The 22,962-nt window shown below is 45.2% G+C and overlaps 2 protein-coding genes across 2 annotated transcripts in view; one reads left to right on the top strand and one right to left on the bottom strand.

Annotated features, from left to right (window-relative positions):
- Positions 1–2,680, top strand: part of ATXN7 (ataxin 7) — a 68,907-nt gene extending 66,227 nt beyond the window's left edge. Inside the window, 1 exon segment of the mRNA XM_069866243.1 lies at positions 963–2,680. Within this exon segment, the coding sequence (XP_069722344.1) occupies positions 963–980 (18 nt within the window). The 3' untranslated portion in view covers positions 981–2,680.
- A 6,705-nt stretch (positions 2,681–9,385) lies between these two features.
- Positions 9,386–14,992, bottom strand: PSMD6 (proteasome 26S subunit, non-ATPase 6). The gene is made up of 8 exons (XM_069865997.1): positions 14,734–14,992; positions 13,473–13,678; positions 12,791–12,936; positions 11,729–11,948; positions 11,512–11,620; positions 10,394–10,562; positions 9,822–9,899; positions 9,386–9,688 (listed from the first exon to the last, which is right to left on the bottom strand). Exons 1-8 carry the CDS (start codon positions 14,876–14,878, stop codon positions 9,592–9,594), a joined length of 1,170 nt encoding a protein of 389 aa, XP_069722098.1. The 5' UTR covers positions 14,879–14,992; the 3' UTR covers positions 9,386–9,591.
- Between the last annotated feature and the right edge of the window lie 7,970 nt (positions 14,993–22,962).

Consider the following 22,962-nt stretch of genomic DNA (forward strand, 5'->3'; position numbering starts at 1 on the left):
CAAACAGTTTTACTATAAAGGAAGCAGATATCATGAATATGTAAGATCCTGTTTTAAAAATTAATTTGGGGGTTTGTTTTTTTAAACAAGTTGGACTGGAAAAGTAGTGTATAGGGAGGGAAAGTTCTTGGTAAGTTAGGATGAGAGATAATTTAGAAACTGGTAGCTCAGACTTCTTATTAACACTGTTCAAACTGACTTTGAGGGGATCAGTTGGAGGGCTAAAGATAATTTGATTAGAGGTCGAGGAAAGAGTAGAGGGTAGAATTTCTTAGAGAGTAGCTCTAGAATTAGATTTTTTGAGATTGAAAAGCCAAGAAAGTTTGTTTCCTCTGATGCTAATAACCTGCAATCTGGGTACCTAGAGAGCTAGGACATCAGCAAGAGCTTTTTTCCACAGGGGGTGTTCAGATGGGACATCAGGAAAATTTTCTTGGAAAAGTTTCTCAGGCACTGGAACAGCTGCCAAGGGAGGTGGTAGAGTCCGCATCCCTGGAGGACTTTAAAAGATAGGTAGATGGGATACTCAGGGATCTGGTTTAGTAACAGACAGGTATGGTTGGACTCAACGATCTCAAAGGTCTTTTCTAACCAAAGATTCTATGATCTTTCAGATAGTTTCTTTGTTTTCAGTTTCAGCCATAGAGGAAGATTTTCATCTTTGTGTTGTTTACTGTAATTAAAAAACGTTTCACATGGCTGAATTTAGGGTTGGATTTACTATTTCAGCTGTGGAATATAATTAAAGGACAAATGTAATTTGAAATATAATATAAACTTCAAAGAGCTTTAGCCTGACAGTTGTCAAATCTCGGAGAAGCCAACCACCTGCTAGTGGGGTTGCATTGTGCCTGCTGATTCTCCCCAAAATACGCTTTTGTTATCCAGAAAATGTCATGGAAGGGCAGCTGCTCTAACAGCCTGGATCACTCATCCCTCTGTTTCTTTTGCTTGCTCCAAAGCCAAAGGCACGTCCCTGAGAGCTGAACGCACCGCGGTGAGAAACAAACTGGACAGTTTTCACTACAAGCAAAACCTCCATCTGGATTTCTGGACTCCAAGATGCCTTGAGTTTTCCCGACTTCCCATGGTCCTCAGGTGTGGAAATCTACTGGACTGTCACTTAAACAAGGAATTTCCCTGAAGCCATGTCTGTAGCAGCGCATATACTAGAAATGGACACTGGATGAAGTTCAGCCACATCATTGCTCGTATCAGTGTTAACGGTGGTCTGGACTGTTGGCTACAAACCTGTGAGATTTTACTTACAGGAGTCCATCCTCTTGCCACTATTTGACATAGATGGGCTGGGCAAGCGAATGTTTTCTGGGGGGAAATAAACGTTACTGTGGACTTATTTTTATACTGATGGTGTCTTTTGTAGGTGATAGCTAACCAGACAGACACCCTCAACGGAGAGGACCCCGTGACAAGGGGAAAAATGTGTGAGGCACAACGGAAAGAAGCCCTCAAGAAGGGAAAATGGCTTTAGTGTTTTTATAGCAATGTTCCTGTCATGGAATATAAAAATAGCACAATTCAAAAAACAGTCTGTGTTTTGCCCAGCCTTTTGCAAGTAATTTGGGCTAAGAAGCTATCAGGAGTTTTAAAAAAAAAAACAAACCAAGTCCAACAGAAAAAAGCAAAAAACTTGTTTGAGGCCATCGCTCAGAAAACAAGTATAAAAATGTCATAGTTGCGTGATAGAAAACCTATTTTCTATTCTTTTGAATAAGATTTGATTGCAGAAAAAAATAGACGTTAATTTTGTTTTTTAAAGAATCCAAAAACATCAAACAGACAAAGGCAAATAACCTCTAAAACTGTATGCCCAAAGAACGTATTTATTGACCTATGCTGTATACCTTAGGCCTTTGCTATTTAAAAAAAACAACTATTGGTTAAATTCGGCTGGGTTTGCCTTCCAGCTGGTAAAAATAGCCCTTCTAAAACGAAGTATTTAAAGTATTTAACTATTTTGTAAACCCCATAGAAGTTAGTTTCTTTACGCCGTGTTTGTATAACAGAATTGTTAACTGTTACGCTTCCAACCACTCGCGGAGATCTTGGTTTTACTTTCTGGACTAAAGGCCAGTTGGACGCAGAGTTTGCCCTAAGGCGCCAACGTTGCGGCCAGCTTTGTGGTCAAAGGGGCTTGACACCATTTCTACAGTCCAGTCAGTTTTTCTTGAAATTATTTTGTCTTGCTTCGAAACACCTCAAAAATGAATTCCGCTAAAGGGCTTTTTGTCTTATGATTTGATTCATCTGAGTGTTTTGGTGCAGTTTTGAAACATCAGGTAAAGTCTCAAAACTGACTAAATTTTTATTAAGGAGGCAAAGCAAAGGAAACTGAATTCCTAACCGAGAAGGTATTTTTTCTGCCTTAAAGGGGCACCAGCTGTTGCTGAGATGAGACAATCTGAGCCTGTCCGGTGGTTGGCGCAGCCCAGCCTCTCCCCAGTTCTGGAGGCAAGCAGGAAATCCATCAGGGAATCCAAAGCCACTCGGAGTAGCAGTTGCTGAGTTGTTTACCTAATGATGCTAGAAAGTCATTGTTATACAGCAAAACAACAAGAAGCCTCTATGCAGACACTTTAGCTTTGAATTGATAGAGAAGATCGTGCTGAGAAAGCAACACACATTATGCAAACTTTAAAAAAAAAAAAAAAACAGACAACTTTTCAGGAACAAAAGGATTTGTATTTGGTTAAGATGCCCTGTGAAAGAATTGTTAGAGCTGCAGTTGGTTTAAGTTAACAGGAACCCAAGCGATGTGCCACATGGAGAAAGCAAAGCGTATGACACCTGGTATGTTTGGAGTGAGACCCAGGCTGTGACGCAGTCCCCAGGGCAGAGCTTCCCCTCCAGGGCAGCGCCAGCCATGGGTGCAGCTCAACTCTCTGTAGGCACAAAGGCAAAGGAAACAGATTTGGCAAGATTGAATGCTGGTGAGTTTGTGATCAAACTCTCCTCTGTTCTTTTAAAGTTCTGTTGATCAGAAAACATAAGTGGCAAATTCGTGCTCCTTCAATAAGCGCGCAGATATGTTTAAAATTGAATTCCTGATGGCTGCTCATAGAAAGCCAGTGTCTGCAGTCGCCTGTGTCGCGTGGGTTGAAGCCATTGGGAGTCAAGAGTTAGAACGTGGTAAATTCTCTCTGCCCTTGAGCATTGACCTGCTTAAATACTGCTTGTAACCGAGATCTAAACCATAGAGCATCGTTCCTGAAGCTTTTATTGTCACGTAGTTCTTACTGTAAATAATTAGAAAGCTTAAATTTAATTTTCCTTGCAAAATTGAATTTGCAGTGGCTGGGTTGTTTCTAGACAGATTTTGGTATTAATTTAAGAGATACAGTTTTTATAGTCTTTCCAACTTGTCGTTATGACTCCTGCAGTTTTCTTAACCTAAAAAAATTGCTGCAATGATGAACAAAGAATTATACAAGGAAAAAAAAAACATACTTTTGTATCTTTATTTTGGAATTTCTTGTTCTATTATAAATATTGAAGTATCCCTATTTCAGAAGACATATTTTGTTAATTGATTGTACATATTTAAATATGTATTTTTGCACAGGTCTTTTTTTCTTATATCCAGTTTTGGTACAATTGAGATCATCTAGTATTTATTTATTAATTAATTAAAAAAAAAAAAGCAAATACCTTTTTATAATTTGAAGTGGTTCACTGCCAAGCCAATAGTTACCATGCCTACTCTGCGCCGCAAGGGATGCCTCCCTGTTGTGAAAGCTGTGTCCCTTTTCATGTTCCGAGAGCAGATCCGTGCGATCGATGGGCCGAGTCCTGTGGCAGGAGCCCGTGCGCGGGACGGGGGCCGCGGCAGGCGACCCGGCTTTGCTTCTTGGTTGCCTGAGTCCCAGCAGACCACGTCCAGTGAAGTGACACAACTGCTTCTCTTTTTTTAGTGTCGGTGTGCGTGTGTGTGCGTGCGCATTTGTGTGGGTCTCACGTGGTTTAAAACTAACGGAAAACTGAAAGTGCCTGATATAACTTGTTTTAAGCTTGGACTGTTTAGACAGCTTCTCCTTAAAAGACTTGAATGTTCAGTTGAAATTTTGGAGCTTGCTTTTTCCACCTCTATATAATGTATGTGTGCAGATATATATATGTATGGGTGCCTGTAGAGATACGGACACGCGTACATATATATATTTTCTGAAATTAATGAGATGAATTGACAAAAAAAAGCAAATGATGCTGGCAACTTTTGTAAAATCATCTAATTTGAATACCTTGTGTTGGAACAATCTCATTGATGGCTCATATTTAATGTAACACCAAGGGTTTCAAATGTGTTTTGAACCTGCAGTCTGTTTAACTCTCCCATTTTGGGGGGAGGGAGAGGGGGCTATTAATTCATGGATGAAATGATTTAGAAAATGGCCAAAATAGTTGGTATACCAGGAAAACAAAACAAAACAAAACACACAAGTAAGTACCTCTTAAAACCATTAAAAAACAAAGATGTGGTTTCCAAATGGCATTTCTAAGGCAGTTGTCTTCCTGTAAGAGTTCTCTTGCCAAGGAATCTCTCTCGTCTTTCACTTGTTCTGTCCTGGAGGAGGGAACTGGGCTTAGAAAGAGTCTCAAATGTTTCACTGCTCAGCAGAAAAGAATCATTTTTACCTTTTGTGCAAGATATTATATGTTTTAAAAATAATTTTAAAACGAGCACTACACAACGTCAATGTGAATGTAGGCCTCGACAGCATCTTGCTCGGTGTTGAGCCTGGTTCTAAAAGCAATCTCCTGTGTAAAATGTGTGAATAGTTTGATAATTTGTATACATAATCAAGAGCATCTGATCAGCTGAACTCAGTGTTGGCTGCTGTACAGTACATGAACAAATGTCATGGGATAGAAAAATTACTTTGGATATTTAAAAGAAAAATAAATATATAGTCTATTTGTTTTGTAACAAGTTTCTGTAAATAAAATAATTTATACTATTTATAAGAAAAAGTTGTGCTTTGCTTCATGAAAAAGATTAGTTTGTTGAACAAACATGTTACTAAACAAGGCAATAAAATTAGGACTTTTCAATAAATGAGGTTGGTTGCATGGAAAATATTATACGTTTCTGCTTCATTATGAAATCATTCACCATTAAAGGACAGCGTGATCTGTGTTGGTGCCTACGTGAACTGCTTTCAGAGAATTGGATGTGGTCAAATTCTGGCCCCGTACGGAGCCTTGTGTGAGCGGCTGCGGAGGCTGCAGCCAGCAGGGCTGGATCCAAACACACGGTGGGTTTGGTACCTGGATGGAGAGGTGCCGGGGTCGGTGCCGCAATGACTTACGTAAGCAAAGGCGTTTCCTTGCTTACGGTTCATGCTTTACATGGTTTTCCAAGTAGAATGATGCAAAGCAGCTTTCACAACCCCACATGCAGGTCACTGAATGATCCAGTTTAATTTGTTTTTTCCTCCCAAAAAAGCATCCTCCGTGTTTTCCCGGTGTAAGGAGCTGGTGTGTGTGTGTGCCGCAGGCTGGATGCTCCTGCAGGCTTGTCTCTGCCTGGGACTCGTGTGGAGTGGCTTTTCAGGAGCCGCTGGTACATCTGGTAATGCTTGTGCTCGTGGCATAGGACCTCACAGCTACATCCATGGTGATGCTTCCATTATTTTCGCTCTCTGTATTTTTTCTTACATTCTCTTTTCTTAGCAAGAACAAACTTTTCCTTAGTATATGGAATAAATCCTACAAGATACAAATGGGTGGTTGGGCAGCAAGCAGGTTGTTCTTTGCCTTTTTATAATGAGCACTTCTGGTATTTCTATATTTAACTTACTTTTTATATTGACTGAAGGCTTTCATTAGGTTTTGTCTCACCTTCTGGCAAATATCTTTCTTTTCTAGTAGCAGTTTCTAATTTCTGCCTTTCCTGGGAGCTGTTGGCCCCGAGGCTGGTTGTGCCGGGCAGCACGCGTGGCGCACACGGACTAGCAGAGCCAGGAGCTCGCAGAGCAGAGCTCTCCACTTCTCATCACATATGGGCAAGTTCATGGCTCTGAGCTGACTGCACCTGCTTCAGAATTGAATGATTGACTCTCTATTCCGTAGAACTGGTAAGGTGAAGACAGGTAAGGAGGAAAGCTGTGTGTATCCTGTGTAACCCTAAGCTTTATGGTTATCCCTCTCCTTGAATCCTGTGTTCAGTTCTGGGCCCCTCACCACAAGAAGGATGTTGAGGCTCTGGAGCGAGTCCAGAGAAGAGCAACAAAGCTGGTGAGGGGGCTGGAGAACAGGCCTTATGAGGAGCGGCTGAGAGAGCTGGGGTTGTTTAGCCTGGAGAAGAGGAGGCTGAGGGGAGACCTCATTGCTCTCTACAACTACCTGAAAGGAGGTTGTGGAGAGGAGGGAGCTGGGCTCTTCTCCCAAGTGACAGGGGACAGGACAAGAGGGAATGGCCTCAAGCTCCACCAGGGGAGGTTTAGGCTGAACATTAGGAAAAATTTTTTCCCGGAAAGGGTCATTGGGCACTGTTAGAGGCTGCCAAGGGAGGTGGTTGAGTCACCTTCGCTGGGGGTGTTTAAGGGATGGGTGGGTGAGGCCCTGAGGGGCATGGTTTAGTGTTTCATAGGAATGGTTGGACTCGATGATCCAGTGGGTCTTTTCCAACCTGGTGATTCTATGATCTGTGAGCTCTGCAGGTCTGGAACGTTCTCCCTCTGCCTCTCTTTTCTGTGTTGGTCGCCGCTGCCGGCCTCGCAGCCCAGAGCTACTCAGTAAGCGATTGCTTCTCTCCGTGCCTTGGCCTGTTCAGTAAAAGGGCTTGGCATGAACAATGCCTTCTGGCCAGGTGCAGGAGTGCAGTCCCACAAACGCAGGCTCCACTCAGGCAGATGGAAGAGTTTCTCTCCTGTCACCGATTGTCTCGTGGGAAAATACTTCAGTTTCTATCCAAGGTAGAGTTACCTGATGAGGCAGGAGTTTGAGCCTGGCAGTGCGTGAAATGCAAATCCAAGTGTCAGAGCTTCCCTCTGAGCACGGTTTTGTGCACGCACGCATGTTGTTGATGCTCTGCATTTCAAATAGAAACTTGATGTGTCCTTTGCACCTGAAGCTGTCAGCCTTCTCCTGGTGGAGATGTGTTAGGCTCAAAGGCTACGACCTGCCTCCAGTAGGGAAAAAAACTCCTAAATCCTGGTCCTAGACCCAGAGCCTGTGTGGCTCCAGGGCTAGTGGACCTGACACACTTTGTCTCCATACACTGAAGAGCTCCAGCTACTGTAATGACCAAAACAAGGACTTGGAACTGGATTTATTTAAACGCAAATTCTTGTTGGTTCATTATTATCACGTTCTGCTGCAACAAATAATCAAACACACGTGGCTTTGCAGGATCTGCCATGGGACTCTGACAGAATGCTTTTCGCAGGGCTTTGGCTCAGAACTACATTAGCTGCTGGATTTGTTCCTAACAAGCAGCATGGGATCTTTGTCGTGGAAAAAACAGCCCACCAAACATCAGGGGAATCTCAAAACCCCTTTTCTGAAGTGGTTCAAAGTAATCTGGAGACAAACTTCATTGCAAAGGATGAAAACTGGCCTGAGTGATGCAGTCGGAGGAAAAGCCTTGGCCAAGCCCGTGGGGATTGGCTGTCATTGGCATCTGCAAACAAATCGGTACACAAGTGTTTTCCAGTATCCGCAGGGACATCGTGCTGCTGCTCTCCACCACAGTGCTGGAGATCTTCTTTGTCCTCTGTTTTTGCAGTTGAGCTCCCTTCACCCGCAACCCTTCTTCAAGAGTGACCATCTCTCTCCTGTCTGCAAGGCTGGACCTTCAACCCACTGCATTCTGTGAGCCAGAGTGGAGCTGTCGGCAGTGGATGGTCACACACAAACCAGATCTCAGCCATTCTGGAGCAGAACTTCACTGACAAACCAACCCTCCACCACACTGTCTCCTGTCCCTTCCCTCCTGTGTTCCCCCAGCTTGATGGCAGCCCAGGAACTGTGGCGTGGTGGAAAGCAGCCTCTGTGGTGTGGCTGGATCTGGAAATCTGTGCCTGATTCTACTCCCTCGTTGCTAGCATGAAGTCAGTATTCCAAATCAGAATTGAAGGACAGCATTATTTCAAGGAACTGCACAAGCTTGAATTACAAGAGAGAGAATTACGACTTTGGCATGCGGCCTATAAATCTAGGGAAAGGTGGCACAAGTGAGGCGTGAATGTGTGTCTGGAGTGCCTGTGGCAATCAGTTAAATGAATGGAACTCACGAGGTGATATAAGCCTATGGTAAAACTGACGTGACGGGGGGACAGGGCACGATAACCAGAGGTTACTGCAGGGCCTAAGGGAAGCAGAAATCCTATTGCTTCTGATCCCATGTGGAAATCGAAGTAGGTGGTTAAAAATGATAGAACAGAAAAAAAGATGGTCAGCTCAAGACCTGGCCATGCTGGATCCCTGTGTTCCCACCCTTTGGAAAGGACTGTGTACTATATTGCTTTTTCTGTTTTCAGGAGAGACATCAATAGCTGCTCCATCCACGCTGTGTGCATTCAGCCAGGGAGGTTGGGAAGTGCTCCCTTTTCCTACAGCTGCCCAGCATTTGATCCCACCACTATTCAGCGTGGCTGAAGCTGAGCTGCTGCTGCTGTTGCAAGTCTTGCAAGTGTTGAGGTAAAACCGCCATGACTTTCTTGCCCTAGCCTAAAAAGCTTTGTCAAGAAACTCTGCAGGTTCTGCCCGGATCCTCCTTTAACAGACGTAGGCTGGAATCAGGAAACAAGCTGATCTTTTTATCTTTTTACATAATGCTAACATCTCAACACAAAGATTCATACTATAAATAATCTACTGGTGGCACAGTGAACATGAACTCACACTTGGCATTGTAAGACACGTGCACTTCCCTTTTGAAGACACTGATTTTTTTTTACCTACCAGAGCAGAGGACACCAGGACCTGAAGTGCCAGGTTCCCTCAGGATGACAGTGGTGGTCAGAGCAAAACGAAAAGGGAAAACTCTGCACATACTTTGCAGCACGCTCTGAATCTTTAGTCTTTTATTTTCCTCACAAAGTAGACAGTTGGGGGGTTGGTGCTCTTAGGAGTGATGAGTGAGTGATGCCTACGCTAACCTTGTTTTCCTAAGTTTCTATTCCCTTCAACTTAACGTTGAAATTATACATGGGGATCCTCAGATTTATTTCACCAAGTTTTGACACAGCTTACGCACTACTCTTACGCAAGTGGCTCTTTTCACCTTTGATTCAAATACAGAGTCTTAAAAAAGCAAGCACTGAATCACCATCAGTTCACTCTGCTCACAGATCTTGGCCCTGCTTTGCTCTTCAATGCTGAACACGCAGGCAAGTAAAGGAAGAAAGTATATTACACAAGATCGCCAACTGTATCATACATTTAATAAATGAAATGGGATCCGTACACCAAAGAGAACATTGTTTATATAATGAAATGAAAGTAAAAACACTACCTCTCCCTCTAGTCATTTTTTTAGCTACAGTATCCCAAGTTATACAATATATTTATAGGTTACTTCCAAAATGTTTTAAACATCTAAATTTTGCATTCCCTTGCATTAAAAAATTACATATTAATTACTCTGGAAAGTTTCTGAACTCTGTTTAGCAGCAAATCTCCTTTCTTGATGGTTTCCTGGTACTGCCAATTCTTGCTGTCAGGCCTAGGAATTGGGGAAAAAAAAATTTAGAAGTGAGAATACGTTTTACACTGAGCCACGTACGTTGCTGTAGTGTCATCAAAACATACAGAATTCAACTAGGCTCTCAAAAAGTTTCTAGGAACCATGAACGTACCTGTTAGTCTCTACAATCTCATTTACTTTGTCTATTTTGCAGTGTAATCGCCCAGCTGCAATAAATCTTGAGAGCTCCCTAGGAAGAGTAAAGAAAAAATGTAGTTTTCATGAAGTGTTTCACCAGGGACTTGCAGACTCAACAGTACTGAACCTGCTACTGCAGAACAGCCACTACACATGGTAGTTTGAAACAGCAGCCTGTTTTCATGACAGCTGAAAAATCTTTTAATAGTTCTCTACTCTCTAATAGCTCTAAATATGCTGCTTTTTCTCATTATGTTGCTTCATCTGCTGGGGGTCTGCAGCACATTACTGATGGCAGGAGAAAATATTCCTATGATCAACTTTAAGACAAGTTACAACTAGTAAGAAATAATCTGGAAGCATAAGAATTAGTGTGACTTTAAAATGCCTGCCTCTGAACTGAATTGTTTCTGGTTTCTCTCAAAACATCACTCATTTCTGAGCATTTCAACTGTAGCAGCAGTTATATTTCTGTAACACTTATCCAAGTTAGAAAATCTGAAATTTCTCAATGAAGGAGTGAACTTACAAAGCCAAATAACTTACTGATCTATGAATTCTACACTGACTCCAAATGCTTCTGCCATGTATCCTAGTGTCAGTGACCGGTATGACTCCAGGAGCTGGCTATAGGCATGAATTCTCATTTCCCGTACGTAGTATCGATAGTGAGGTGCAAACAGCCAATCTTTTTTCATCTCTTGCTCTACAATGGCTGAAAAGATAAAAAAAAAAGAAAGAAAAGAATGAGTCAGTAATCTCTAAGAAACTTAAAATATCAGTTATGTAAATCAAACACATTAACACTGGTTAATAAGCAATCAGTGTGAACATCACTATATTGCATTCGTGTGTACTTCATAACAGGAGAGGCATTCTACATGAACAGAAGTCAGTTCATCTAATCTGCATTGGTTCTGGAACCAGAAGCAGCAGTAACAGGCGAAAAATACTGCAACAAAGCCAAGGATCCTCCCTCCTTGGAGTGTGAACCAGTCTCTGCTTTGCCACAGGGGATCCTCCTCTCTGAGGGCAGGTGCTGGAATCTGCTGTCACCCAGGAGAAACATGGTGCTGGGAAACAAGCAGAGCTTGGTGTGTATCTATATCTAAATATCTTTATTTTCTTGTATTCTAAATTTCACAGAAAGAAAACAAGCAGTCTGAGAACCAGCAAGAGTGAGAGTTTTCTGAAAAGCTTTTCTCCAGTGACACCCTTTGACACAGGAACCAGAGCAGAAAGCCAATGGTAACACCAACAATGAAAACTCTTTGTGTAATTTATTTTACAGGTGGAGATTTTGGAGCCTTTGGACTACAAGTCCTACAACATCTTTCAAAGATAAAACCTTTCAAAGCTTTCCCATCTGACCTGGCTCAGCAGGTAAGAACATTTTCCACAGCCATTTTCAAAACGCTTTCCCACCTCATCAATGGGAATTTCAAAAAAGCTCTGTATGCAAAGGCTGGTTGATGGGTTTGTTTGAAAAAATCAAACAGCAGCAAATGTCAGGTCATTGGTTAAAAAAACATATTATCTCGTTACTTTTTCTACTGCACGAAGTAGCTCTAGTTTGAGAGAGCAGCTACTTCGCGAAAGTTGTGGATGTTCTGGAACAAAGAACTGAGGCATGTGAAACGCTGCAGGAAAACACACGGCCTTACCTAACGATTGGAAAAAGGCTGCGTAACGGCACTCATAAAGGGAAAAGAGATACTGTCGTACAGCTGGCAAACTGTGCAACACTTCCAGAATCTCTGCTCCTTTAATAACCTGAAAGCAAACAAACATGATTAAATAACGCTACTTTCAGCCTGGAGATAAACAGGTTAGAGAAAGGCCATGCTTGTTGGAAACAGCGTTTCCATTTGCTTTCCTTACCTTTTCCCTAAGGTCAGGCCTGTCTAAGGCAATCATGCTGACATAGACTGTGTATGTTACAAATGTTTTGTAATCCATAAGTTCATAGGATGTAAATGTTGAAACTGTATCGAGGAAGAGCTCTGCTGCTTGTTTGAAATCTCGGATAGCTACGCAGTAAAGGCCCTGGTACACTTTGAGACGATTTCTCCTGTCCCAGTCTCCTCCTTCTTCTATTAGACTTAGAACAGAACAAAAAGAAATATTGATTTCTATTGACTATGTATTACAGAATAAGCTACATGAAACAAGTACAGTAGATCAACTGACACCATCTGATCAGAGAAAGAATGATCTGGTTTATGTTACACTTTGTTGAAAGAGTCCAGGCCTTGCACACCTGCCAGGGTAGGAAAGTGGCTCCCTTGGGACAGGAGAGGCCAGTGCTTTTGCACATGGTAAGTTTCAACTGAAAGAAAACATTTGCAATCTCTTCGCTTGTGACAACAGCCTTTTGATATGTACACACAAATTTTACTGTCAATCTCAGCTGTGGCAACATATTTCTGTGGCCTTTGCTACTAAAAATCAGAGCTGTCCAACTAGCATAATAGCAAAAATTGCTGTTTTTCAAGAATTACATAAACACAAAATTGATGTGGTCATAAGCAGGAACACAGACCAAGACGAAACCTGCTAAGAAAATGCACAGAAAATCACTGCCCAGGGAACACAGTAACTGGGAAGATCCTCTCTGCTTTGATGTCTCATGCCACCAGCAAAGACCGGTAGCAGCTTGCTACTGGAACCACTGAAGTTCAAAATGTTGGTAGCATAAGATACACAGAAGTTAGCAGTGGAAACGAGGGAAGGACAGCTGCACCAGAGCCTTTTGCACTGACAGCGGCCTCCTGCTTCTAGCTGATGCTTGACATTAACCTCATTTTTCTCTTTCCCTCATAAAAAACACACTGTGACGCTGTCACCCAAACAGACTTAGACATTTCTTGACAGCAAGGGGTTTCTCTTCTGTTTCTTTAGTTATGGTTTGTCTCCACAGCACACACCCCATCCCAGTGGTACCTTTTTGCCTTTTCGATGTTCCGTGTGATGAGGTCGTTATCCATATAAAACAAGCCAATTCTCAGGAGATAGAACACGATATCCAGGCGATGCCCCAGTGCCACTGTTTTGTCATAAGTCTTGCGGAAGGCAGTCAGAGCTCCCTCCTAACAAGACAATATTTTCTACTGTAAGAACGTTAAAAGCACAAGGAGTATTTGCAAAATGTGTTTCCTAAGTACACGCCTTTTGTCTTCTGCTGACAGTTGTGACCTTGTCAGCTTCTCACAAAACTTTAGCATTACATATTCTGAATAATCTTAAGGAATCAAAGTTTAAATCAAACTAAAAGAGCCATTCCTCATATATCTTGTAAATCCAGGGACTACAAAAATCAACACTGTAACCTGAAATTAAGTTGCATTACGTAAATAGTTTAAAAAAGTCTAAAGACAGAAGGAAAGTGAAAAATTACCTCTCTGAAAGGAAAATAACTTTTTCCCCTTTCAAGATAAATACTTTTTCTTTCATGGGCTACTTGTTTTTTTCTAGATAATTTAAATTTTGGTAACACCCTTCCCTGTCTCCCACACATGTCTGGGTTGTGCCACAGAGAAAACCAGCACTTGCTGGAACCTGCTTGGCCAAGAGGATTACAATGCAGTGGTTTTATGAGTCTACAAAGCGTCTGCCATGAACCAACCTTGTCCCCAATCCTGCACAGGTACTCAGCTTTGGCCATCATCGCATCTCGGATTTCGCTCTCCCCCAAGATCTTTTCTGCATCCTCTAATTCATTGTCAAGACGTTTCAGTTCTTCCTCATTAGCTTTTTTCATTTTGTTCAACAGATCCGTGTCCACCTGCCATTCCAGAGACTTGCAGAGCGCCTCGTAATATGGAGCCATGTCTGAAAGAAAAGCAGGAAGGCTTCTGCTGTTAACAGTTGCAACAAGCATGTACGTGTTTCCAGAGCAGAGCACTGACGGACAACATGGCTGATCTTCTATGCTCAGGTATCTCTTCAATCCCAACGTGGTGGGACTGGTGTTTCAGCAGGCCTTCCCCGTCCCACTTCATTCTACTGACTCTTTCCCATCACCACTCTCTTTACCCCTCTTCCCTTGCTATTTATCTGACTCTGAGCACAGCAGACCCCAGTGCTTAACTCCTGCCTTTTGAAACACCAGCAGGCTGCTAACAGAGGGCAAAGCTGGGGACAGAGCAGCGCACCAGCCTGTCCCAACCCCTCACGACTGCCAGCCTCCATCCCCATCGCTGCCCATGCCCCAGGGCAGGCTGATGCCCTTCGGCTGGGAAGAATGCACACCCCCCACCCTGCCCTGACCTCACTCACTCCCCATTTATCCCATGGGATATATGAACACAGCCAGACTGGCTCCTCATCCATGTACACAGGCCTCTGTAGGGACAGACAGACCGACAGCGCCATTCCCAGCCCGGGAGCAGGGAGAGGAGCCCCCTGTCCCCTGCAGGAGGGACAGGACCTCCTGTCTCCTGAGGGACAGGCAGATGCCCCACCGGATGGACAGGACCCCCGTGTCCGCTGGAGGATGGACAGATGCCCTGCAGGACGGACAGGACCCACCTGTCCCCTAGAGGATGGACAGATGCCCTGTAGGACGGACAGGACGCCCCTGTCCCCCGCACGACGGACAGACGCCCGGTAGGATGGACAGAACCTCTTTTTCCACTGCAGGACGGACAGACTCCCTCCCTTGCCCCACTGCAAGACGGACAGATGCCCCGCAGGACACAGACCCCGTACCCCTCGCAGGACGGACAGACACCTCACTCCCAGGAAGGATGGACAGACCCCCTCCACGAGGACGGACAGACGCCATTCCCCCAACGCCCCGTCCCGGAGGAAGGACAGACGCCCCTGCCCCCCCCCAGGACGGACAGATTCCCCGCTCAGGACAGACAGACACCCCCCCCACTCACTGTGCAGCCGCACGGCCGCCATGAGCTCGTCGCGCGCGGCCGGGTCGGGCGCGCGGGGCCGGAGGCTGAGGAGGAAGCGGAGCTGGGCGATGCGGAGGTCGGGGTTCTTGGGCAGCCCCTCCTCCTCCAGGTTCTCCAGCGGCATGGCGGGGCGGCGGCGGGGCGAGGCTCGGGTCTGGGCTCGGCGCGGGGCGGCTCGGCGGCGGCGCGGCCCGGTGACTCAGCCGCGACCGGCGGAAACGGCGCCGCGGGACAGCGCCCCCTGCCGAGGGGAGGCCGCGGGAGGGGAGGGGCTAGGGTAAGGGGCGGGGCTCAGTGAAGGAACGGGAGTAAGGGGAAGGGGCGTGGCTAAGGGAGGGAAAGGGCCTGGGGAAAGGACGAGCCACGAGTAATGGGGCGGGGCTAAGAGGAAATGGGCGGGGCTACCGGAAGGGACTGAGGGGGAAAGGGTCGCGTTTGGGGAATGGGGCGTGGCTAAGGGAATGGGGAGAGGTTAAGGGGAAGGGGCGTGGCTAAGTGAAGGAAAGGGGCTGGGAAAGGGACGAGGCACGGGGAATGGGGCGTGGCTAAGAGGAAAGAGGCGCGGCTACTGGAAGGGACGGAGCTAGGGAAAGGGTCGAGGTCGGGAATGGGGCGTGGCTTCAGGAAGGGGCGGGGCTAGGGGGGAATGGGCGGGGCTATGGGGAAAGGCGGGGTTGTGGGGATGGGGCGGGGCTGCGAGGCTATAAGAGCGGCAGGGGCTGTGGCCTGGGCTGTGGGGGGTGGGGTGGGGTGAGGGGCTGTTGGGGTGAGCGCGGGCAATGCAGGGCCGTGTTTAGATCTGTCTCGTGCTGGGGGAGCTATCCCTGCCCGCTGGCCCCCATCGTCACGTTCTCTCACTTCCCTTTCATAGAATCACTAGATTGGAAAAGACCCACTGGATCATTGAGTCCAACCATCCCTATCAAACCCTAAGCCATGTCCCTCAGCACCTCGACTCAGCCATCTCCCTGGGCAGCCTGTTCCAGTGCCCAATGACCCTTTCTGTGAAAAATGTTTTCCTGATGTCCAGCCTGAACCTCCCCTGTTGGAGCTTGAGGCCATTCCCTCTCGTCCTGTCCCCTGTCACTTGACAGAAGAGGCCAGCACCCTCCTCTCTACAACCTCCTTTCAGGTAGTTGTAGAGAGCAATGAGGTCTCCCCTCAGCCTCCTCTTCTCCTGCAAAGGGCATCCTTGGGTGCCCAGGACCATCCAGTGAGATGCAGGAGCCCACCTGCCCGGCCCGAACCACACTTGCTTGCCCAGCTGGGCTCCTTCAGTCCCTTTTTGATTTTAAACAATGTCTTCCTGTGACATGGTTTTAAACACAATGCTTTTTGCTGGTGCCTCGATTTTGGGATTTTTTCATCAAGGTCATGGGAGAAACTGTTCCCTCGACTGTTTTGGCACAGTGTATTCCTAAGATTGGCTTCTTTATTTCGGGTGTGAATTATTTAGGAGTTTGCTGGAAGGAACTGTTCTCCGCTGCATTTTTGATGAGTGCTAATGCTTGCTGATCTGATTTTTTTCTCTCCTTCATTTGAGTCATTTGCTTGTTGTTGTAGTGTTTTAGGATAAAACAAAAGAGAATCTATGGTTTCGATTGGGCAGCTCCTTTATTTCTATAGAGCAGTCTTTTTTGGTGTGTTTTCTGTTTCTTTTTTTAAGTTGCAATCTCTTTTGCACTGATTGCGCAATAAGGAATTGCTTTGGTGCTTTGCAGAGAACTGCACGCAGATCTTCTGCAGCAGTGTTTATGCTGTTTGCCTATTGGCCTTTGTATTTGCTCGGAGACCTATTAATTAAGGGGTTTTTATGACAGACACTTTTAGGCTTCTTGCCTATTTTTATCCAGACTCCTATCCCCAGCTGTATTTTCTGGGCGGCCTGGTCTGGTGCTCTGGTGCGCTGTTTATTTTTAGTGTGCCTTGTTTAGCAAGAAAAGGATGGTCGGATTTTTTCTGCTAATAAGGCTGATGGTTCACGCTCTCAGGAACTACACACGCAGGTGAGCATTACTCAGGTGAGCATCCGAGATAGGATTACCTCCCAAAAAGTGAAGAAGAAGAAAAAATGGAACTGGCTCCACTGTCCAGTTATTGCAGCCGGTCTCTCCATCACTGGTGGAAGGTGGAAAGTATGTGCAGCTCCTTTGTAAGCAGTTAACCTGGCTGTCACTTCAGCACTGTTTCTAATCCCTAGATTGGTTTGCAAGCACAGTTAGAGGTCTGCCTCTCTTCCAAAGTTCCCATCATTCATAACTCTTACAGCTGTGGCCATTCTTCCTGTCAGTAGGAATACCTATGCCCTGCCAATGCTGCTGTGTTCTGGATATCCACAGTTCATTGTGGCAATAAAAGCTGCAGTTTTGTTAAACACTGTGGAAGAAAAAGTTTTTCATTCTTCTATTTCTGGATTTGCCACTTTCTAATTAGCCCCCAAATAAGTTGCTAGGTGTGAGGAGAGTAAGGAATCTGAGTTTTAATCTTCTTGGGTTCAATTATTGCTAAAATGTATTTTGTTTTGCAACCGGATTAAATGCTAGTTAAAAAAAAACCAAACAACAAAAAAAAACCCCAAAAACCCCAAAACCAAAAAAAACCCCTAACCACAGCATTTGTTGTCTGTAAGTATTTACCAACATCTTCATATTAATGTGTATTTTGCAGCAGTGGAAGGCTGCAGATAGAGCTGGAAACACAAATAGAGATTTCCAGACCTCCTCCTTCCCTGGTACTAGCTGTTACAAAATACTGCCCAGAGCGAGGAGGCTTTCTGTGCCCCTGTATGAGGTTGCTCCTTGTGTCCTGGCCAGCCCTTTGCCCTCAGAGCTGTGCCCAGGCCACCCCAACGTCCAGCCGGACGCATTGGCTGCAGCGCGTCTGACTGCAGTCGAGTGCCACAAGGTGACAGTGTTTCAGAGCAATAACTACACCACGTCTCTATCATCTGCTGGATGTTTGGTTGGCTAGGCTTTTTTAATTTTTTTTTTTTCCCACGAGCATGCAAAGTGAAGCTGTGGTATCGCTAAATGTTAAATTAAAGCTTTGGGGACTGCCAGCCTTCTGCAGGGGCACAGCTAGGACAGAGCACCCAAAACGTGGCTTGTTGCTTGCAGGGAGCTGTTATAGCAATGTGAGGATATGAGCGTTTTCCTTGCAAATGCCGTCAATGGAGCTGGGGATGCTGGCTGTCACTGCTCCCTCTGCTCATCCAGCCCCACTGGGTTCAAGGGCTCCTGTCCCCCAGCTGGAAGAGGATGCTGGCGTCAGCTCAGACTCCATGGCACTTGCCAGCAGCAGGTCACAGCAGTGCTCTGCTTTCCTCTCCAAGGAGGTCCTGTGGCACTACCCAGCTCTGCTGGACTTTTGAGACAGGGATACCCTGGCACAGTCAGCATCCTCCACCAGCAGACCAGAATCCGAGCAGGGCCTGGGATTGGACCCAAGTGTTGCTGTATGGCTTTAATTCCCATTATGAAAGGTGTGAAGGGTCCTGGCAGCTGGCTGGCATGTCCGTGCTCTAAGGAAGAGCATTTTGTGCGCAACCATCGTACCACGAGCTGCGTACGGACTCAGCTTGGTAATGCCAATTATGCTTTCTTGATTTGCTGTGATCCTCAGGCATCTTCAAGCCTGATGCATTTGTTTCATTTGCAGGTCTGTTTTAACTTAACTTTGGAAAAGATGGCACTTCAGTCATGTCTGGTTTCATTCTTCATCCTTCAGCAGCAGAAATGTCGCCAGTGACGCTCAGATCTGCCCTAGAGCAGTACTGTATAAACCCACAGGCGCTAGGCACTGATTTCTTCTGACTAAGCTCCTAGAAGTGATCTGTTTTCATAAGTAATAATTGTTAGCATAGATATGGCTCTCATCTTTGCAAGTCTGGCTCTCAGATATTACTTTCTGCATTAGCAAGAAGGGAAAGGCACAGGGTCGAGCCCTCTGCCTGTGCAGCTCCCCTGCTGGCTGGCATCAGACAAGCCCTGGCACAAGTGTAAGGGCAGGTAGGAAATGCCCTTGGATTGGGATTTCTGCATCTCTTGACCTCCCTGATGTTGTTCTGTCGCCCTCTCTGTATTCCTAATTGTGTCTGATTAGCCAGGTATGTTTCACAGCAATTAGTGTCTTTTATTTATTTACCTGCCTATTTTCAAATCAATAAATCCTTCCCCACTAACGCATCAGGATGCTGTGAAGGGCATTTTGCATAGTCCTCAAATTAAGTCTTTTACAGTGCTGAAGTCCGTTAATTGGGGGGTTCCAACAGGCATTTTAAGGGGAATTTATTACTCTGGGAAGACAGGATGAAACCACATCATTAATTAGAGAACTGCAAAGCTATTCGTATCTACTGGCTATGAGAAATCAAACTGGCACGTGAGGATGGGGCAGCGGCAGCAGCTTGGGTGCAGGAGAGGGTGATGGCACGCTGCTGCCTGAGGTTGGATTGACATAACGTCACTGCTTCAGCAAATCTTGGGGGCAAAGCTTTTTCTAAACAGGGGAGAATGCATTTTAGTGCCATGAAAATACATGGTAAGGGGCAGGTCCTGGTGAAATGGCTGTGATGGGGAGTGGGAGAGATCACTGCTGGTGCTGGGAAGGGGAATTGTGTGCCATGTCTGTCCCATCATCCAGCCACGAGACACTGAAAAGATGTGTATAGAATTGCATAAATTATGCAGATGCGCAAATGACTTTACACTTGAACCTTAAATTTTAGATCCTGTGTTCCAGTCCCCCTTGCTTTTAATGCAGACTGATGCATGCAGGCATTGCATGCCTATATGAAATGGCAGCCCGTGAGCCTGAATTTCAACATCAGGTCTGTTTACTGTGTCTTTTCTCCTGAGTACAGATTTACTTCCAGAAAATTGGTACTGTAGACCTAGCTGCTGGTGCATTTTTTTTTTTTCTTACGCAGCACCAGCACCCAGGGTGTAACCAGTGTTTCCTGTGACAAACGGTGTGACTATTGTCACAGACTGCTGCATCTGGCCCTCGCTTCCCCACATGGAGCATGCAGATTGATGCTTCCTCCAGACTGATGTGACAGTTTCAGGGGTACCATCCACGGGGTAAGTTCTGCTGCTTTTTATGGTATACTATTGCATGCAGAAATCCACAAATCTTTATTAAGATCTGTCAGCTCCAGCTGTGTGTCTGTATCTGCCTTTGGTTTTTAGGTAATTTGCACTGTACACTTCCACCACATGATTGCTTTTATTGTATGCAGTTCCTTCTGTTGGGCGCTTCTCTGTTGACTATGATTACTACCACATCAACTGAAAATTCTCCTGTACTGTGTAATTAACTTTATCTGCTTTGCTACAATGCCTCTCACTGGTAATTACACACACTTCAGGTCTTTCACTACGTTTCTAAGACTTTAAGAAGTGCTGAATACTCTTGCCTATTCTCTGTCCAAACTGGAAGGTTTTTACATGTCTACAATTATATCTTTTTCCTTGCAACAACCCTACTGTAATCTGGATATTGATTATAGTACATACAAAGTGATATTTAAATAAACCATCTGTTTGGAATTCATTGGGGTTTGCACGTGCTGGTAGCAAAAAGCTCATTTAAATCCTCAGGTTGTTGGCCAGTTGGTGTGATGGTTATCAATTTGCTGAGACAATCTGAAATGGAGAACAAGGATTTTGAAATCTTTCAGTCCTCTAGGGAGTTACTCCACTTTCCTCCTCCTCATCCGTGTCAGCCTTCCCTGCGGTGCCTCAGTGACTTTTGTCCTTTGATGATTTCTTTAAGCCTCTTTTTCTACGGCAATAGTCTCATGCGATTATACCCTCTGCCCATCAAGCCTGTGTTTCTGTGCTCTAATACATTTGAACCCCTTGGTCAGCTTGAACCAAATCCGATAGATGTCTCAAGCTCTCAACAACGTCCAATTCCTTGAAGTTATGTGCCTCCTTTTACTATGTGCCTCCTTCTTACTCTGTGCCTCACTGTGGTAGGGATGGGGGTGAAGTGGATAGAAGGGGTATGGGATCTGAGGCAAAGCAGCCTTCATTCATGGCTGCTCACAGAGCAGTAGCTGCCACTGTAATTACAAATATTGATGTATTTCCCACAGCTTCTTTTCAAACACAGAGCCTCGTTGATTTTTTTTAGCTCTTTATAACTACAAGTCATTTTCACATCATGGAGAGAAAAGCGCTTGACTCAGAAGTGTTGTACAACTTCTAATGATAGCTGGTAGCAAAACAGGCACACATCTATTAATCAAGGGGAGTGGTGTTTGATGTAAACAGCAATGCAGTGTTTTAACATCGTGTTGTCTTTTAAAATAGCCCCAGTGGTGGAGCAAATGAAGTCTGAATGCCCTGTTAAATTCACAGGGCAAGGTACTTCTCTGAAACCTATGAGAATGTAGCTCTGGCCATTGCTGCAGACTGTTGGTGTACTCGGAGAGCATCGACTAAATGCCCATTGACTTGAACATCAATTTAGTGGAAGAAGCTGCTCTTGCTCCCTTCTCCTGAGTGCAGTACGAGTCCCAGAGCAAGTGGGATTTGAGGGTATCTGCTCACAGTGCTGTGCTGCCCCAACACCCATCGCCCCAGATGTTGCACTTTTACTAACAGGTAAGTTGCTAGCCTGAGAAAGTTCAGTTTGGATGAAAACAGCTGGATTATTACTTTAGGGAGGGTTATGTCTGACTAATAAATGTGCAGAAAAATCATACTGTCTGGATCCAAGAGCTTTGTGTGTGCAGTGTTGGTGGTTGCTCCTCAGCTGATCGAGACTTCTCTGCACAGAGGTATCTGAGTGACTTTGGGAAGTGGAGAACATGAGTGCCCAGGTACCTCCAGTATATGTATTTCTTTTGTTTGGAACAATAACTCTGCTTTCCCAGAACAGGAATATCCTTCATCTAGTAGAGGTGAAAAGAACTCTCAGGATGATTTACATCGTGTCTTGAGACCAGACCTTCAAAGGTCAGAAAGAAGGGCTTTAAGCAAGGAAAGCATGATTTAGCCCTATATAAATGCTAGCATTATTAGTGGCATTACAGCAGCATAGGTAGCTTTTGGTTGCATATTTAATCTTCTTCAGCTGCGATTTGACATTATTGAGTAAAAAACCCCTGTGTAATTAGTTTCTTTTGGTGTCTTTTTGTGTCGTAACCACTCAGAGATGAAGAATCCCGTGCCTTGATGGTGTTTCATAAATGTCTAGTTAGCACACTGTCGCACCCCGGCTGGCTGCAGGGTTCAGCCTTTGCTGCCGTGGCAGTCGCTGCTCTGTGACTGGAGCTGCATTTAACTCTGCTTTTGGAGCTGATTAGAATTGCTACGTATGGGGGAGTTATTTCTCCCTTGAATTCTGTTTTCCTTTCATGCCTCCTTGACTTTCCCCTCCTCATCTCTTGTCCTGTGTACTTCTGTTTTTTCCCTTGTTACCTCCTCTGGTAAATGAGATCGTTCTGTTTGTTGCCTCCTTTTGAGGTACAATTTGAGTTTCTGATCATTCTCTGGAAATGACCTGCCTCTAAAATCCTCCCCTCCTGCCCCAACTCATATGAACCTAGTGGGATGCCAGAGCACTTCTCGGGTACTTGCACTTGAACCAACCTCTTTTTGTCTTGCCTGCTGAGAAACACGACTTGGCAGTTGCTAGTGCATGGACACCATTCACTGTCACAGGTTTAGTCCCATTTATTCAATGCTTATTCCAATGTTGCATGAAAAATGGAGAGGATTATCCTGGCCCCAGCTGCCAGTGTGGTGGCAAATGACAACATCTATTCTTCTGCTTCTTGCATCTTCCAGCCAACATTTTTCGCTGTTACAACTCAATTCTTTCCTCCCTAAGTGCATAAATTGCCCTTTAATATTTTCCTAGGGTGACCTGAATGACAGTACCTTCACATCTCATCTGCTTTCCTCTGTGCCCATGCTGAATCCTGCCCTGCTGTTCGCAGCACCATCCCGCAGAGGCTGTACCTGCTGCTCTGCTTTCTGGACTGGCATCCCTCCTCCTTCCCCTGTCCTTGCAGCTCATGTGCACCAGCCCACTGGCAGTTTTGGCAGAAAGAATCACCCCAAACATGCCCCCATCCATCTGGCATGAGGAGGTGTTCCTCACAGCAAAGAAAAAACACTTTGTGAAACGCAGTTTGCTGCTTTCTTGAGCAGAGACAAAGGTGTCCTGGTTTGTGGCCATCAAATGCTTGCTGTT

This window comes from Phaenicophaeus curvirostris, chromosome 11 (assembly GCF_032191515.1).
Source record: "Phaenicophaeus curvirostris isolate KB17595 chromosome 11, BPBGC_Pcur_1.0, whole genome shotgun sequence".
Lineage (NCBI taxonomy): Eukaryota > Metazoa > Chordata > Aves > Cuculiformes > Cuculidae > Phaenicophaeus > Phaenicophaeus curvirostris.